Genomic DNA, 16,708 nt, shown 5'->3' on the forward strand with positions numbered 1-16,708 from the left:
CTCAATAATTAATTTTCACTGTCATACACCGGAACTGTTGCATAACCCATCTCACTGTGACAAATTTATCTGTCAAAACGAAAGAATAAAGCACCAATTTCATTGGTTGGTAATATTGATAAAAGACTTTACATTTGCCTGTCGAGAGTAAGCGGGACGCTCGTTCTTGCATGCAATGATGAAGTGTGCTCAGGAAAAAGACACTCAAGAACAGATTGTGAAAAACTCTCGTCTTTACTTTTCACTTGACTTCTTCACTATGCGAACCAATTCTGCTAGAATCGCTCACGCTTCCTTAAAAATATATTTTCACATTTTCATGCAATACTGGCATAACTCAAGTTCTTTCGTTTTTTACATTGATGTCAAAAGAAACAAAATAATATAAAGTTTCACCTGACAAAGACACAGGTCGTAACGTAAAAGGAGTTAAGGTACTCCGGGGCAAGTGAAAATACGGGGTAAGTGGGTACTATGGCTGCTGATCAATCGATAAACGTTTTTAGTGGTAACAATCTTCTAGAAATATGAAGCAGGACTATCAACGAATACAGCCCACACAAAAATATTTGGAATCAAAACCATTTGAGGCACCATGCTAATGCTGTTGCTTGATCATGACTTTAGACTACCGGGAAAATCTATTACTTATATTTTAATTCAATGGATTTCCACCATAATAGTCGTTTTTAAATTTATCATTGATGTGGAAGGTGAATAGTTTGAGCAATCAAATAATTGTGTGACATCGAAAATAATTTATAAGTTTTAATTTAAGCCAAAATTTGCAATTTTCACTTACCCTTTAGTTTTAACATACATGGGGCAAGTGGGACATATTTGAACAACAATTTCGATAGAGCCCTTTTAATTGTTTTTAAATCGTTGTCTAGTGAAAAATAACTTTGACACTCATATATCACATGGATCTGAATCAGATGTAGTTTGCTTATTGTTGGTTTCGCTGTTGAATAGTATTGTACAGTTGATTAACAATAATACAAAATTCATTCTAAAAATTATCTCCCGCAATAGTTATAACAATGCGATATTTTTCCATTTACAGTGCAAATAATCTATTTGTTCAACGATGAGTCAACAAAATTTGTCTTGTGTTTTGTTATTTTCAAATTGCGCATCAAATTTACAGATTTTCAGATAAATAAAGTGCTCAACACATAAATTGGCAATTTCGTTCTATTACAAATTTATAGCAGTGCGCATAGCCTGAATAAAAACGTTTCTTTTGAAGTACTGATTTATGTAATAATCTGTGCTTTAAACACAGAAACATTCACTCGAATGATGAATAAAGAATTGCTTATCCTTTCCATCTAAAACATTTGGTACAAAAGTAACCCATTGAAGAGCAAAACAAGAGCCAATTAAACAGTAAATCGGCTGTTGTCTGGTGTTCATATTTGCTAAAATTATAATCCCTTCTTTGTAGCAAAAACTAAAATCCGACAAGCAACAAACCTCCATCCATGATCTGAAATACTACGACTCAGAAGTAACATGAACATTGTAGATTCCTTTAATTAGTTTAGTTCGACAGTATAAAACAGAATAGGTCCCACTTGCCCCGTTTGAAGGGGTAAGTGGGTCCTACAGGTGAATTTATTTCTTTCACTACCAATATTTTTTGTAATCGAATAAATGGCTTACAACACGTCTACACTTCAACAACGGAAGCATATAATGATGTATGCGTGGTTAATGTTCTGAAATATCGTGTTTTATAAGTATGCGTTAACAATTTTGCTGAACTAGCGTTTTTTTAGGTCCCACTTGCCCCGGGGTACCTTATGCGTATTTGAAATATTTGACGATTTTTCGAAAAGATCAAATTTGGTGAAACAAACAGAACTAATCATAAGATGAAACTCGAAAAAATCACAAAAATATAAAGGTTTCTTTATCTGAGTCAAGATTTTAAAACACCGTTTCTGAATTTTGTTCAGATTTTGAGTTGTGATCGTATTGTACAAAGCCTACGTCACGTCAGTGGTTCGATTATATATGTTTATATTTTCATTAAGTCATTAGAGATGTCCAATGAGCAGCTCGAAGTTGTTCCCGTCCTGCTCGTTCTTTTTTTTTGTCCACAAATGGACATGAGAGGGATGGGAATAACTTCGAGCTAGTTCGACCTGCTCATTGGACAGCATTATTATGAGGTAACGAAAAATTTCATGACGACAGTTGTATCTTTGCCCATTCAAGTTGAACGTCCGTTCGCTGTGCTTGAATCTTAATTAAAGAATTCATTTGCTGGCCACGCCCGTGAAGCACTTTCCGCTGGGAGGACTATTTACCTTCCCAGGAGAAGACTCGCTTTGTGTACCTTCACTTTCGCAAACAGTCTTGCGGCATATCGTCCTCAGTATTCCTGGTTTTCTCACATTCTACCGGGGTGCTTGAATGTGGGTTAGGAACGCAGTTATTTATTTTTCCATAATGTGCTTTTTCCTAGCGTAGACGACTGTGGAGGGACAACAACGATGACGACAACGACGACGTGTACAGACGGACCTCGAGTGCTTCGCTGTTATTTCTGTTTCCTGAACAGCAGCATCCATCACACGGGGAGCACAGTTTATCTTCCAGACCAGCTCCGGTTGGTGGCCCCTCCCTCCGTACTCCGTATGCGTGCTTGTGTACGTACTTATATTGTGACTGTTCATGACATAACGTTCAGTACGTACCTCTATTACACACCAATGGAACGCTGGCACTGCTGCCCTGCGTCCCAAAAGCAACCTCCGACCGTCTCACTTGTAGCTCGTTCGGAAGAGGTCCCACATTTTTCAATTCCGAGCACTGTGCAAGGACACGTGTTACTTTATTTTCTGTTTACTGTACTACAAGATCATTTCTTATTTTCTCACATCACTGGGTTCGCCTTTCCCAATGTTGTTTATCCTCTGAATTATTAATAGATTCCATCAAAGGTCATATTTCCCTTGTCTGCGATTATCCCGAGGCGATTCACCGTCGAAGCTGAAAATTGAATTTTCTTCCCGGTTCCCTTTTTTTTGGTTGCCATGTAGCCGAAAAGTCGGTTGACAGGTTGATGGCAAACAACGTAAATTGTCAAATTTATTTACCAGCAGTTTGTAACGGATGAACCAACAGATGAACCCTCATTTAATCAATCTTGCAAATATCCAAGCAGGCATGGTCATGGTACCCAGACTCATGGATAGCATCATCAGTGGAAACGAATTGATGTCGGCTGACCATTGCTTGGCCTACCGCGATGCGGTCGACTCAGTAAATAGTTTCGCAAAGGTCAGTGAGATGGATTGAGCAAGAGAAAACAGAGACAGAGGAAGGAAAAAAAAGCACACACAGCATTATCTGCAAGAATAACAGAAAACCCAGTCCGACCATGTTCGACCGATAATGGTGGCACATTAGTGTGGAGCGGGGTGGTTATGGTTGGCCCTCCCACCTCCGAGCACCACATTTCCCACGATTGAGGAGCTATACAAGTCTGACAGCGCGGCACGCTGATGGTGGTGGTTCGATGCGAGGCTCTCGTCTGCTCGCGACGGTCTCACCTTCCGCGAGTGCGGCACGAGATAAAATTACCACAGAAGTTGATTAGCAGAAATACACTAACAAAAGCCTTTTCCGAGCAGTACAAATATATGTTAACTGATGTTTGATCACTGTTGGAGGTCACATTAAAAGTGACGCAATAATTAGCAATTTTAAACTGTTTACTATGGGTAGGTGCTGCACTTGGGCGCGAGAGTTCGCAGTGTTTAGCGATTTGGAGGTGGGGACATGTTTTTTTCCTTATTGAAAGTGAATTTCTGATGCTGGTGATGATGGAAATAAAACCATTCTCTCTCATGTGATGAAATTTAGATTATAGGGAGGAAATGGTTCATGTGAAAAAGGATGTTTGTTTTTGATAGCATTTTGATAGCATTAAATTTGATATTGACAATTCAAAATTGTCAAAAAATCGCATTTGAAGTTCACTTTTTACTGGTATCTAATTGTCATTCACAAATGGGTTATTCGAATGTAAACGATTTTTCAAAGATTGATTTATTTATATTTAATCTTGGATCACAGAGGTACAAACTATTGATTTAAATTTTAAAAGTGGAGCTGCGAGCGATTGTCAAAACTCGCGATCTATAAATTTGGGTCCGACTCAAACACAAAAAGCATCGACGGGAAAGCTTTGCTGTGCATTTCGTGGACATGAGGGCAAGAAAGGTATGAGCATGATTCGGTAGTATTCTCAGTGGACATTTGCAGAGATTCAAACTCAGGACAGCGCGTCCACCTTCCGGAGGTAGGTGCTGCCTAGATATTCTTCAGCAGTTAATATCAGCAATCGAGCTAGCGTAGCAATTCCAAAATTTGGCAGATTCACCAATTGACTCTTGTGCTGTAGCAAAACCTTGAATCATATGAAATTGACAGCTCCAGACTAAAGACTAACCGCTCGATTCTAGGAAGTGAGAACCAGCCGACGGCTGTATTAACTATAATAAAAATGAAATGGTCTGTGTTCGTATTACGAGTTCTGGTTGTTCAAACATTCAGCCATATATTCATCGTGATCGTGTAATGTAAATTAACATGCACTGCAGCATCTTCAATAAAATTGATTCTCCTTGCAAAGGGACATATTTGACTAAATGTACTGCCTACATCTAACGACTTCTCGTCGATTTCAGAAAATCATGATGAGCTATCAGGGATCGTATTGCTCACTCATTCTCACGTGCAGAGGATGCTCACAAACGCAGATGCTCGCCGAGAAATCATTTTGCGGGAAAGAAGCTAATAACATTTTTTTCCGTGTACCTACTCGGCTGTGTTTAAGCTCTGTTTTTTTCGGTGTGAATCGAACATGTAAAAAGTGTTGTTGACAATTTTTGTGTGGCACGTCATTTTATATGTTACCCGTGTAACACACTTGTCACATATCAGTCGCTATGACTCATATGCAAACAAATCCAGTCATATTGGAGTTGCTGCAACCAAATCGATCTAAACTGTGCTACTAAGGTAGTTTATAGCACGGTGAATCGCGACGAAGTGGATTTTACAAGTTCCGGAAGAGATTTTGTGTGAAAAACATTGAAAATATAACTCGCGGTCTGCGGTTCGTTGTTCAATTTGCGTTGCCTGCATTCACTGTACACGCTAAACATAGAGAGGAAGATGTGCTTATGGAGTAACCCAAACAATGCTCTGTTCCTGTTCTACACCGGTACGCAAACTTGCCGCAAGCCTAAAAAAAGCCGCTATCGGAACATCGGGACGCAAACTTGCCTCAGGCCTTATAGAAGCCCTAAATCCGCTCAACACAGTCGCGCCAATCCCGTCAGCCGTCCCGATCCTGTGTTTGAGTCCGGAAACTGGGTTTTTCGAAATCTGTTCCCAGACAAGTATTTGACCTCAGAAAACAGCTCGCTCTCTGAATCATCCGATTCTATTCGTCAATAATCAATGGATCTGTTGTACCTGCGGACACCGGGACGCACACTTAGCACAGTCAAGCTATTCCAGTCACCGACCTGCAGCCGTCCCGATCCTGTGTTTGAGTCTGGAGATGGGTTCTTCCACAAACAATTCTCAGGCAAGTACGGCACTTCTATGAACAATTCCTTCCGTAAACCATATCCCGATTCCAGTCGCCGTCCAAGAAATGATCCAAATTCATCAACGACATTATCTCCATTGCCGATGTCTACCACAAGTCCTTCATCTGAACCCCCGATTAATTCCCAGACAATGGTGTCAACACTCAACTCACCGGGATGCACACCTGCTTGCTCAGTGTAATCCCTCAATCCGCTCAACACAGTCGAGCCTCCAGATCGGCGTTGCGATATGAACAGCATTCAGGATCATCTTAACTCTATCGGTTCTATTAGTTCCAATCTGGGCAACAATGACTTCGTTTTACAGTTAGGAGACTATAATCAACTTATCCTAGAATAGGTTGCGTCGAAAGACGGGTTTTGTACGTAAACCCTCAGTCCACCCTGTCTGCCAGGAAAAATGGGAGAGGATGCTTCGTCGAATGAAATTTATTGTAAGCAAATTGTTTAAGGATAAGTGCCTCAGAAATGAGTGAGTTTTTTTTTCGCACCTACACACATGTACATACACACGCACTTACATATACACAGACGGGGCAGCAGGGACTTTGTCCAAGGGCTTGACGACCCCTCCCCATGGCCACTGTGAGTTAGACCGGGACCATCGTCCCTAACCCCTAATCCCAAGGCGTCAAGCGACCCGTGCCGAGGGGATGCATGGCCAGGGGGGTGAAATAATAAGCTAGGCCTTTAACGGAGCCTGTGGGGTACCTGGGCACCCTCCACAGTAATTGTCCCTTACCGTGTTATGCTGGGCTCTGGCGTGGTGGACCTCTTTTCCCGAGCAACTCGTGGGACCAAAATGGAAAACCAAGTCAATTCTTCAATTAGTGGTAGTAGTGTAGGCGACAACCCCTTCGCAAGAGGTGGGTTGTTCAGGTCTCCGCCTAGGAGGCCAGAGGCAATAGTCGGCAGCTCAGTGCGCAGCACCAGCGTGGGTCACTTAACCTTCATCTCGGCTAAAAAACGCCGGTAGAGGTTATTGACGGCCCATGGCTTGTGGAGGCGATGAACCGCAAACGCGATGGGCTTTCGGCCTTCGAGGTGGCGACGGAACAGCTGGACGCCATCATCGACTTTGCGTCATCGAAGCATAATATCAGTAAGGACCTCAAGAGGAGCTTGCAGAAACTTCGAAAGTCGATGCTGGACGCCAAGCTGGAGAGGGCGGTCGGGACGGCCAAGTGTAAACCCGTGAAATCAGTGGAGTCGAGGTCTAGCCAGACTGAGGCCCAAGGATTCGCGGACTCGGGCAAGGTCGAATCGACCGAAGGCGTGCCAGCGAAGACGGTGGTACCAAAGTCTACCCAGACTGAGGCTCAAGTATTTGCGGGTACGTCGGGGGTGACTGCTCCAACGGAGCAGACACAAAACGGGGGAGACAGTCTCCAGGGGATGAGCTCCCTGGGGGCCGCTCCAAAACGCGGAGGGTTACTACCCCGAACAAGGGTAGTGGGGCTGGGAAGCTGAACCCCGGCCATGTACCTCCAAAACCGGGGGAGGAAGGACCTGGCAAGGTCCGTCCACCCAGGAAAGACGGTGGTAAGGGGTTACGGCAGGCTGAGAGCTCTCAGCCGCACCAGACCAGGGAAATAGAGGGGGATGACGCCTCCTGGACCCTGGTCAAGAACAAGAGGAAACCGAAGACGCCAAGGGCCGAAAAGAAGGGCCAGGCGAATGAGGGTAGCAAGAAGTCTAGGGTAGGCGCCAATCGCTCCAGGGGCGATGCCCTAGTCATCACGGCGGACGAGGCTAAGTACTCGGACGTCTTGAAGGCGATGAGGAGTGACGCCAAGCTCAGTGAACTCGGCGCCGACGTACCCGGATGGGCGAGATGATCCTCGAGCTGAAGCGGGGCGTCTCGCAAAAGGGCGCCGCCTACAAGAAGTTGGCGGAGGAAGTCCTAGGCGAGACGATCAAGGTGAGGGCACTCACGACGGAGGTGAATCTAAGGGTTAAAGACCTGGACGAGATCACCGAAGTCGAAGAGCTCGTCACGGCACTGCGGCGACAGTGTGAAGTGGAGACGCCCACCGCAGCCGTTCGGCTACGGAAAGGTCCGGCAGGGACGCAGGCAGCATTGGTTCGGCTATCTGCAGCGGACGCCTCCAAGGTAGTCAAGTTAGGGAGCGTAAAGGTGGGATGGTCGGTGTGCCATGTGGGCATATACGAGCAACCCGAAGTTTGCTTCAATTGCCTGGAACCGGGCACAAGCAATGGGACTGCAAAGGCCCTGACAGAAGCAATCTCTGCCGACGCTGCGGATTCGAGGGACAGAAGGCACAATGCTGCACGAACCCTCCCAATTGTTTGATTTGTTCCAGCAAAGCTGTGAACAGCAAGCACCCCATTGATGTGCCCGGCGTTTAAGCGTGCTGCAAAATCACAGTGGCTTGTGATTGTAACGCAGCTTAGAGCAGGTTTAGAGGAAACGGCGGAACACGTATTGACACAAATCTCCCAAATTGAGGGGAACGTGCCTCCTGAGCCGACGTTCTGATACCCCGGACAACCTAGTTCGGAGGATGTGTAAAGATGAAGTTGGCTGGAACACCGTTTTATCGGCTATCGCTGGTTGTACCGAAGGGACGATGGGCTTGGCGGCAATGGAAACGGTTTAGCGGGTCGGGGATGCAGTCCTGCCTCCCTCGTTTGGAGGTGGCCCCTAACCCCGCACTTCCTGGACAACCCAGGATGTCTGTTGAGCAGATTCCCCCTCCATTGCTTAGGAAGAAAAAAAAAACACAGAAGAAATAATCTACCCAAATGTAAGTTTAATTCACTCAATTTTGACCTCAGATAATAAAACTCAAAATTGGCTTCTCGTATTGACCTGGCGTCGTTGGATTGTTTGGCTCTTTTGTTTTTGACAACAGAAGAAAGAGTGGATGAAAGAGAAGAGAAAAAAATAACTCAAAAATAAGTTTAAAAATCTGATGGGTTATGTACAAGACACGACCGCCCAACGTAAACTACGTAGAACAGTTTGGTGAATTGAGGAATGTAGTCATATTTTAAGATAATTCATTTGATTACTTATGTCACTGGTTTAGAACAAAATTACCATAACTTAAAATTTAAAAAAAAATTGTTCGATACCGTAGTCAGGGGTGACGTCCGAGCCCTCACCGACAGTCTGGAGGTCGGATAACAAAATCGTTCAAAAAGGTCACTTATAATTCAGTCTCAGATACATTGAATCTATTCTACTAGCATCCTATGTACTTAAAACAGTGACCCATTCTCACCCCCATTTGACCCGTTGTCTCCCCGACGACGGTACGATAACTTAAAATTTTAACTTTAAAACCCCAAGTGGTAATAATGCTTCTCGCAATTCCAACTGTTGCATTCGACTTAGAGTAAAATTAGTAGGGATTCAGTTTCATTCCAAATTTTCGACCACTATACTGCCGCTGGGGCCCTCCTTAGCCGTGCGGTGAGACGCGCGGCTACAAAGCAAGACCATGCTGAGGGTGGCTGGGTTCAATTCCCGGTGCCGGTCTAGGCAATTTTCGAATTGGAAATTGCCTCGACTTCCCTGGGCATAAAAGTATCATCGTGCTAGCCTCATGATATACGAATGCAAAAATGGTAACCTGGCTTAGAAACCTCGCAGTTAATAACTGTCGAAGTGCTTAATGAACACTAAGCTGCGAGGCGGCTCTGTCCCAGTGTGGGGATGTAATGCCAATAAGAAGAAGAAGATACTGCCGCTAACCGCAGGTCGAGCACATCTGTATATGGACGTCCATATACAGATGTGCTCGACTTGCGGTTAGCGGCAGTATAGTGGAGTATGATTATTAAATAATACTATTCTGAAATAAAAATAACTCACTAGCGTTACATGGTTATGATATCCCAAGTAGCACACGTTGAGCCAATCTTCTTGCAGTAACCATATTGTGAGAGAATTCGGGCATATATAAGTTACTGTGATCGATGTGCAATATGTTTGTTGTTGGGGGTGAATACTGGTGAGTGCGTGTACCACGATTTAGCGATTTTACGACAGATGCGAGACGATACGCATCGGCCCTGGACCTTGCAAAGAATATCTGCTCTGGCTACGGACGAACAGGTGCCTCTGTCCAATGGTAGTCAGAGCATCGAGTCATCACTGGTGGAAGAATACGAGCCTTAGTAACCTATAGCCCGTTTCAATAAAGTATGCGTTCCGAAGCTATAGCCGTTTACAATAAGCGCATGATTGTACCCACAGAGTATCTGAAGTGCATTCAAACTTCCCGAATTAAAAATGAATTCTTTTAATTTTGGCGCATATTTAATAATAAAAATATAATTAACAATTTGCAGTTTATCATAAAATGGCTTACCATTTTCCTTAGTTATCTTTGCATTGCGATTATCGCATTATGACATTGCATTGCCGTTGCTAACAATCGATCATCCTATCCTTGCACAAACATGCGCTTGTATGTATATCGCCGACTGCGGTCACTGCTCTGGCCCTACTTTTTGTGGCAAACTGGTGCGAAGCACCGCACAAAAAGAAGAGCCCAAAAACCAACTACACTGAACGACGGCCGAATGAGACTCACGTTGCGAACGGGAAAAAGAGGTGCTGCCAAAATGGTCCAATACCCTACTTTAACGTTGATAATCAAATGTTTCAATATAACTGGAAAATTGGTGGAGACTTTCCGAGTCGATTGATATATAAATCTCGAAAATCCATCGAAAGATGAATGCGCTATTAACGTTCAAAATCTTACATGATTTCGTGACGGTCTCGGATTTGGAAATTTTCATTTGTCACCCTGTATCCGAGGCTTCCCCTTAGACGTAGTTTACGTCAAAAAACTCAACGCTGGGTACTTTTTTTCTTCCGTGCAGGGACGTGATCACTTTTTGAATGGTTCTGAAACCCAGATTCCAACATACTGCGACACATATCAAACTTCATGATTATGCAACACAAATACAATAGAATCTTGGCAAACTGCTCTGGCATGCTGCTTTTAGTGTGAAGTATAGCAAAGACATGTACAGGGTTCTATGTTGCATTGCATGTTTCAGTGATGCCCTCTGGGAGTACCATCATGGTACTCTTCCAACTGTGTCCTTCAATGACAACAAATACTAATAACCAAATATGAATATGGCAGCAGAATAATTTTGAAATCGTGGTCAGCGTAACTTACTATAGGATGTGCCATCGAAACATATGGATCGACATAGAAGCAAATTGTTAAAATAAGGCTATTTGCAATCTGAAAAAAGCGTCAAGGTTCACTTCGAAATGAATCCCAATTTAGAACCGATTTTTATACCCGGGAAACGATTTGAAAACAATTGGAAAGTACCATCAATGTCAAACGTCATCCATGGAAGCTAAGAATTAGAGATGGGCAAAACGGATCACTTCGTTGAACGGATCAGATCTGGATCATTCAGTCTAATGATCCGGATCTTCAACACGGATCGGATCTTGGGAACAAAATGTAAGGAGAAAGCAAATTAGTGAAATGGTTGTCATTCAAGCTCACTATTGACCCGTACATACAATAATGTCATTCTTCTCTCGCTCACAAACATATATAACATTTATGAAAAACTACAAAAACAAGACGAGTTTATACCATCCCATTGAATTCCACCACTTAATTGTATCTTGACAGATACGTATTTCGACCTCAACAGTAAGGTCAAGTACGAGACACTGAAGACGGCCTTACTGTTGAGGTCGAAATACGTATCTGTCAAGATACAATTAAGTGGTGGAATTCAATGGGATGATATAAACTCGTCTTATGACAAGTGAAGACATTCCACTAAAAAGCTTAAAATAATTTTCTTATACAAAAACAACTTTTCATTTTGTCATTTTCTTACAAATGGTCCGATAGTTTGCTGATCTGGTGAACCGGATCTTTTCAAAAGTGAGCTATGGATCATTCGCTCACATTAAAGATCCGAATCATTTTAACGGTTCCGGATCTTAATGCCCATCTACACTAAGAATGGTTCAAAGTGTTGGGTTTCTCCACTCGTTGTTACCAATGAAGCGAATGAAACAATTCGACGTGTCAACCTTGCAGTGAGGAAGTCTGGAAAGGCAGGATTTGGAGTATTCTTGATGTGAAGGAGGCGTTCTTCTTGTAGGAATTCGACGATGATTCTAAGAGCGTCACTATACTCATCACACATCGCAGCTGATACAGATTCAAGTGATTACTGTTGAAGTTGGTGTCGACCCCAGAGATCTTTCTACGCAGAAAAACTTCCTCATGTTTTAGGTATTCAAAACTACTATTGTCAAGTTGTGTTTGGGAAAAACTATTTTTTTTGGAATTTATACTTTTCCGATTTGTTCGAGCAGTATCATCAGACGCCAATAATAGGCCCCATCCACTTATTATTACCATCTTGGACTTTTCTTTTATACTTTTTTACCTTTTCCAATGAAGGGGAAAGGCATCTACAGGACTAGTTGAATAATTTACAGTCTTGATTCTTTTTTTTTACGTTTCAGTTCAATCACAGAATCTCCCTGGCAATAATGAAACAAACCTGTCAGGGTTGATATTTATCCTGTACGATATTTATTAACATCGCCAGTAACCTATTTAAGCTCGATTCTCAATCTACTTGGATGCGGTTCTCGAAATATCTGGAAAAATGATCCCCAGCAGACCTATACCTGAAAGGCAGGCAATGCTTCATAAAGAAGAAAAGCAGATGTTCGCTAGAGCACACTATTGGCGAAACCTTTTCGTGGAAATTGTGACACCATTTTTATTTATCCACGGCCAACCTACGCAACCGCATCAAGCGGATACTGTGCGCAAGTAAAAAACCCGACCGAACCACCCAAGAGTTGCCACTTTCGATTATGCAATGCCAATTTTGGTTAAGTGGAGAAAGAGCACGTAATATGGCTGGACCCAATCGGGGCTGGTTGAGTGCCATTGGCATCGGTCGTTACCGTGTCCACACACATTACACCGTGAGGTATTGAACCTATGCACCCCGCACCAGCTGCCCGAAGTTGCAATCGACATACACACAAAGAGTTTGCAAAAGTCTTCCGGACCTCGTCACCCTTGGTAAAGGAGGCGAATGAAAGTTGAAACTGTAACTTTCTTCGTGGAACAACAAAAAATTGTTACAAAACTCTTTTGAGATTTCCAGTTTGTTTTTTCATTATGCTCGGTACACAACTCATTTGCGCGCGTGCTCGATCCGATCGACGTTTTATGAAGTTGATTTTGCAAAACTTGAAAACGAGCTCCCAGCGGGCTGTGAGTCTACGCGCCCTGTCGTTTACGTATTTATCCATCAAACCAAGTAGGCCCAGGCCTAGTGCTGCTGCGGTAACTATGGTGGCGGCGACTGCTAAGATGTCGATGTCTGTACGGCCTGTTTCGTGTCAGCGTACCTTCACTCTTGAACCTTTGCCGTTGTATCACACAGTTTTGAAATTGTTTAACATTTTTGCGAACAGAAACCCAAATGCGAATATTACCAGCCACTAGCGCGACCACACTGAACAGCACTACGGTAACTAGGAACCGCATTTCTATCTCTTCCGGCACTCGTACTTGAGTGCACTTTTTAAGGAAATCTCTTCTCCAAGACGTTGCACCAATTTAGAACACTGCACTGGGGAATGAAGCACACCCGTCAGACCAATATTCACTAAAGTACCGTCGAGGAAACCGCTGCGCTGCAAACTACGACTGCAGACGCGAACACACCGAAACTGACTGAGCACGGTTCGCTGATCGTGGGAGACTTAAACTGGCCAGCGACGAACGCTGGCTCTTGCGACGACGATCTCAACCAGACCACGACGACCAACGGGGCCGGACAAGCAACACTGCTGCAAGTAATGGTATGCGATGTGCCATTTTGGTCGTAAGCTTCTTATAAGCCGTATAATGATGTGTAAATAGCAACTGAAATTAAGAAAGAAAAACATTAAGCTCTTTTAGTGGAATGTCTTCAAGCTTTCATCTCTCATAAAACAAGTACTTTTCCAAGTTGATTGAATTCCAACGTGGTGGAATTGAATGGAGCAGAACTAAACTCGTCTTAGGGAAGATCCATTAATTACGTAACGCAAAAATTGGCCATTTTCAACCCCCCCTCCCATATGTCACACTTTTGGTATAAATCATTGAAATTTTTTGCAAGGATTTTCACACTTCGGGAAACCCCCAGCCCCCCTGAGCGTTCCGTAATTTATGGATGCTTCCTCGTAGAATTTCTTTCGAAATTCGGAGAATTTCTTTCGAAATTCGGAGAATTTCTTTCGAAATTTGGAGAATTTCTTTCGAAATTCGGAGAATTTCTTTCGAAATTCGGAGAATTTCTTTCGAAATTCGGAGAATTTCTTTCGAAATTCGGAGAATTTCTTTCGAAATTCGGAGAATTTCTTTCGAAATTCGGAGAATTTCTTTCGAAATTCGGAGAATTTCTTTCGAAATTCGGAGAATTTCTTTCGAAATTCGGAGAATTTCTTTCGAAATTCGGAGAATTTCTTTCGAAATTCGGAGAATTTCTTTCGAAATTCGGAGAATTTCTTTCGAAATTCGGAGAATTTCTTTCGAAATTCGGAGAATTTCTTTCGAAATTCGGAGAATTTCTTTCGAAATTGGAGAATTTCTTTCGAAATTCGGAGAATTTCTTTCGAAATCGGAGAATTTCTTTCGAAATTGGAGAATTTCTTTCGATATTCGGAGAATTTCTTCCGAATTTCGGACAATTTCTTTCGAAATTCGGACAATTTCTTTCGAAATTCGGACAATTTCTTCCGAAATTCGGAGAATTTCTTCCGTAATTCGGAGAATTTTTTCCGGAATTCGGAGAATTTCTTCCAAAATTCGAAGAATTTCTTCCAAAATTCGAAGAATTTCTTCCGAAATTCGAAGAATTTCTTCCGAAATTCGAAGAATTTCTTCCGAAATTCGAAGAATTTCTTCCGAAATTCGAAGAATTTCTTCCGAAATTCGAAGAATTTCTTCCGAAATTTGGAGAAAAATTTCTTTCGAAATTCGAATAGAATTTCTTCCAAAATTCGGAGAAAATGCTTTCGAAATTCGGGGAAAATTTCTTCCGAAATTTGAAACATTTCTTCTTAAATTAGGGGAATTTCTTCCGAAATTCGAGAATTTCTTCCGAAATTCGGAGAATTTCTTCGAAATTCGGAGAATTTCTTCCGAAATTCGAGAATTTCTTCGAAATTCGGAGAATTTCTTTCGAAATTCAGAGAATTTCTTCCGAAATTCGGAGAATTTCTTCCGAAATTCGGAGAATTTCTTCCGAAATTCGGAGAATTTCTTCCGAAATTCGGAGAATTTCTTCCGAAATTCGGAGAATTTCTTCCGAAATTCGGAGAATTTCTTCCGAAATTCGGAGAATTTCTTCCGAAATTCGGAGAATTTCTTCCGAAATTCGGAGAATTTCTTCCGAAATTCGGAGAATTTCTTCCGAAATTTGGAGAATTTCTTCCGAAATTCGGAGAATTGCTTTCGAAATTTGGAGAATTTCTTTCGAAATTTGGAGAATTTCTTTCGAAATTTGGAGAATTTCTTTCGAAATGTGGAGAATTTATTTAGAAAGAAAAAGATCCAAAAATCCAAAAAAAATTGAAATTTGAAAAAAAAATCCTATGTTTTGAGAATTTCTTTCAAAATAGCAATCTGTATATCGAATACCCTCACCTGCAACATCGATTGGTACAGTAGTGAGCGAGAGATACCTAAACCTGATTGCTCACAGTCAGCGACGGCGGCAGCAAAAACAGACGATCGCGCACCTTCCCTTCCTTACGCCACACAGCTACGGGGGAGATTGGCAAAGCCTGACGCCTGAGGTTGTTCAATTGTTTCTGCTTGCTAAACAGGTCGGATGGCTTTTCACCTTCTCTTGTGTCGTTCTCTCGGACCGCCAGGAACCCAGACCCAGATATTGATGATGACTTCGGCAGAGCGCCTTGAACCGTTCCAAACTGCTATGCTCTAATGTCAATGTTGTTCACTTCCTGGTGGTGTGGCTGCCATCCCGGACGAGTTTTGGCTAAATTCGACAGGTTGGAGTCAAATGGCTAAATTACGCTCAAATGGAGATGCTCATGGTTCGTTGAACTTCGGAGACGTGTCTGGCGGAATTGAGCTGCACGCGTGACGGCACTGCAAACGTCCATTATAATGAAACCGAAAATTATGCAGTGCACTTGATTTCGCACGGCGTGGGAATCTGAAGCGGTGAAGGTGTCGAGGCGCAAGTATGTTACGACGCGGCGAGCGATCCACCCTGCTCTGGTGGTTGCAGCGGTGAAGGGAAATGAGAAACAGCAGCCGAGAAATGGGTTTACTTACGTGCACATTACGTATTCGGAGCACGTGTCAGTTTCTGTCTTTAGGTAAACTAGCTGAGTTTCTCAATAGGATAAGTTTCGGTTGAATTTTGAAGCTGCCGGGCGCTTTTTGGACCCGAGTGGAATCCAATTACGGGTGAAACAGCCGGTTGATGATATGTACTTACTTTATAGGACTCCGGCACTGTCACTCGCGCTATACTGACTGGTAATGATGATGGCGTGTGCTCTTGGGATCCGAACTCCCATTTGGAGAGAACAATTGCTCTAAACTTTCTCAATTATCGTTAATCGAACTTTATCTTCAGCTGCAGTTTGGTTGGACCGTCGCGTCGGGGCGATCAATGACGACTTCGCTAGGAGTAAGCGAGTTTAAATGATTCTGCCATCGTTTTATTGCTCTTGCAGTTTTATGATGAACTGAAGGCAATGAAGTTGGGTACTTATTTCGAGCGCAATTATTTCCAAAAAGTTTTGAGCGACTATAAACGCATTCGTTGTTTGATTTCTATGCATTTTCTAAACTTACTAACAGTAACTATTGAATCGCTATATCCATTCAAGAATAATAAATAATAGCTTTCCTTTGTTGGAGCCCGTCCAAAATCATTGAGTGTGATAAGTAATCAAAAACGCTTCGAGAGTTTCTTCGCATTTGTATTTCTTCGTATTTGTATTTTGCAATTTTTCATCGGACTGTGCTGTTTATACGAAATTCTTA

At 42.6% G+C, this 16,708-nt stretch overlaps 1 protein-coding gene across 1 annotated transcript in view; it reads right to left on the reverse strand.

The window, feature by feature from the left end:
- LOC134217783 (chitin deacetylase 1) overlaps nt 1–13,388 on the reverse strand; it is an 86,014-nt gene extending 72,626 nt beyond the window's left edge. The window contains exon 1 of the mRNA XM_062696602.1: nt 13,132–13,388. Within this exon, the coding sequence (XP_062552586.1) occupies nt 13,132–13,183 (52 nt within the window). The 5' untranslated portion in view covers nt 13,184–13,388. The remainder of the gene's footprint in view (nt 1–13,131) is intronic.
- Between the last annotated feature and the right edge of the window lie 3,320 nt (nt 13,389–16,708).

The sequence above is a fragment of the Armigeres subalbatus genome, chromosome 1, assembly GCF_024139115.2.
Source record: "Armigeres subalbatus isolate Guangzhou_Male chromosome 1, GZ_Asu_2, whole genome shotgun sequence".
Lineage (NCBI taxonomy): Eukaryota > Metazoa > Arthropoda > Insecta > Diptera > Culicidae > Armigeres > Armigeres subalbatus.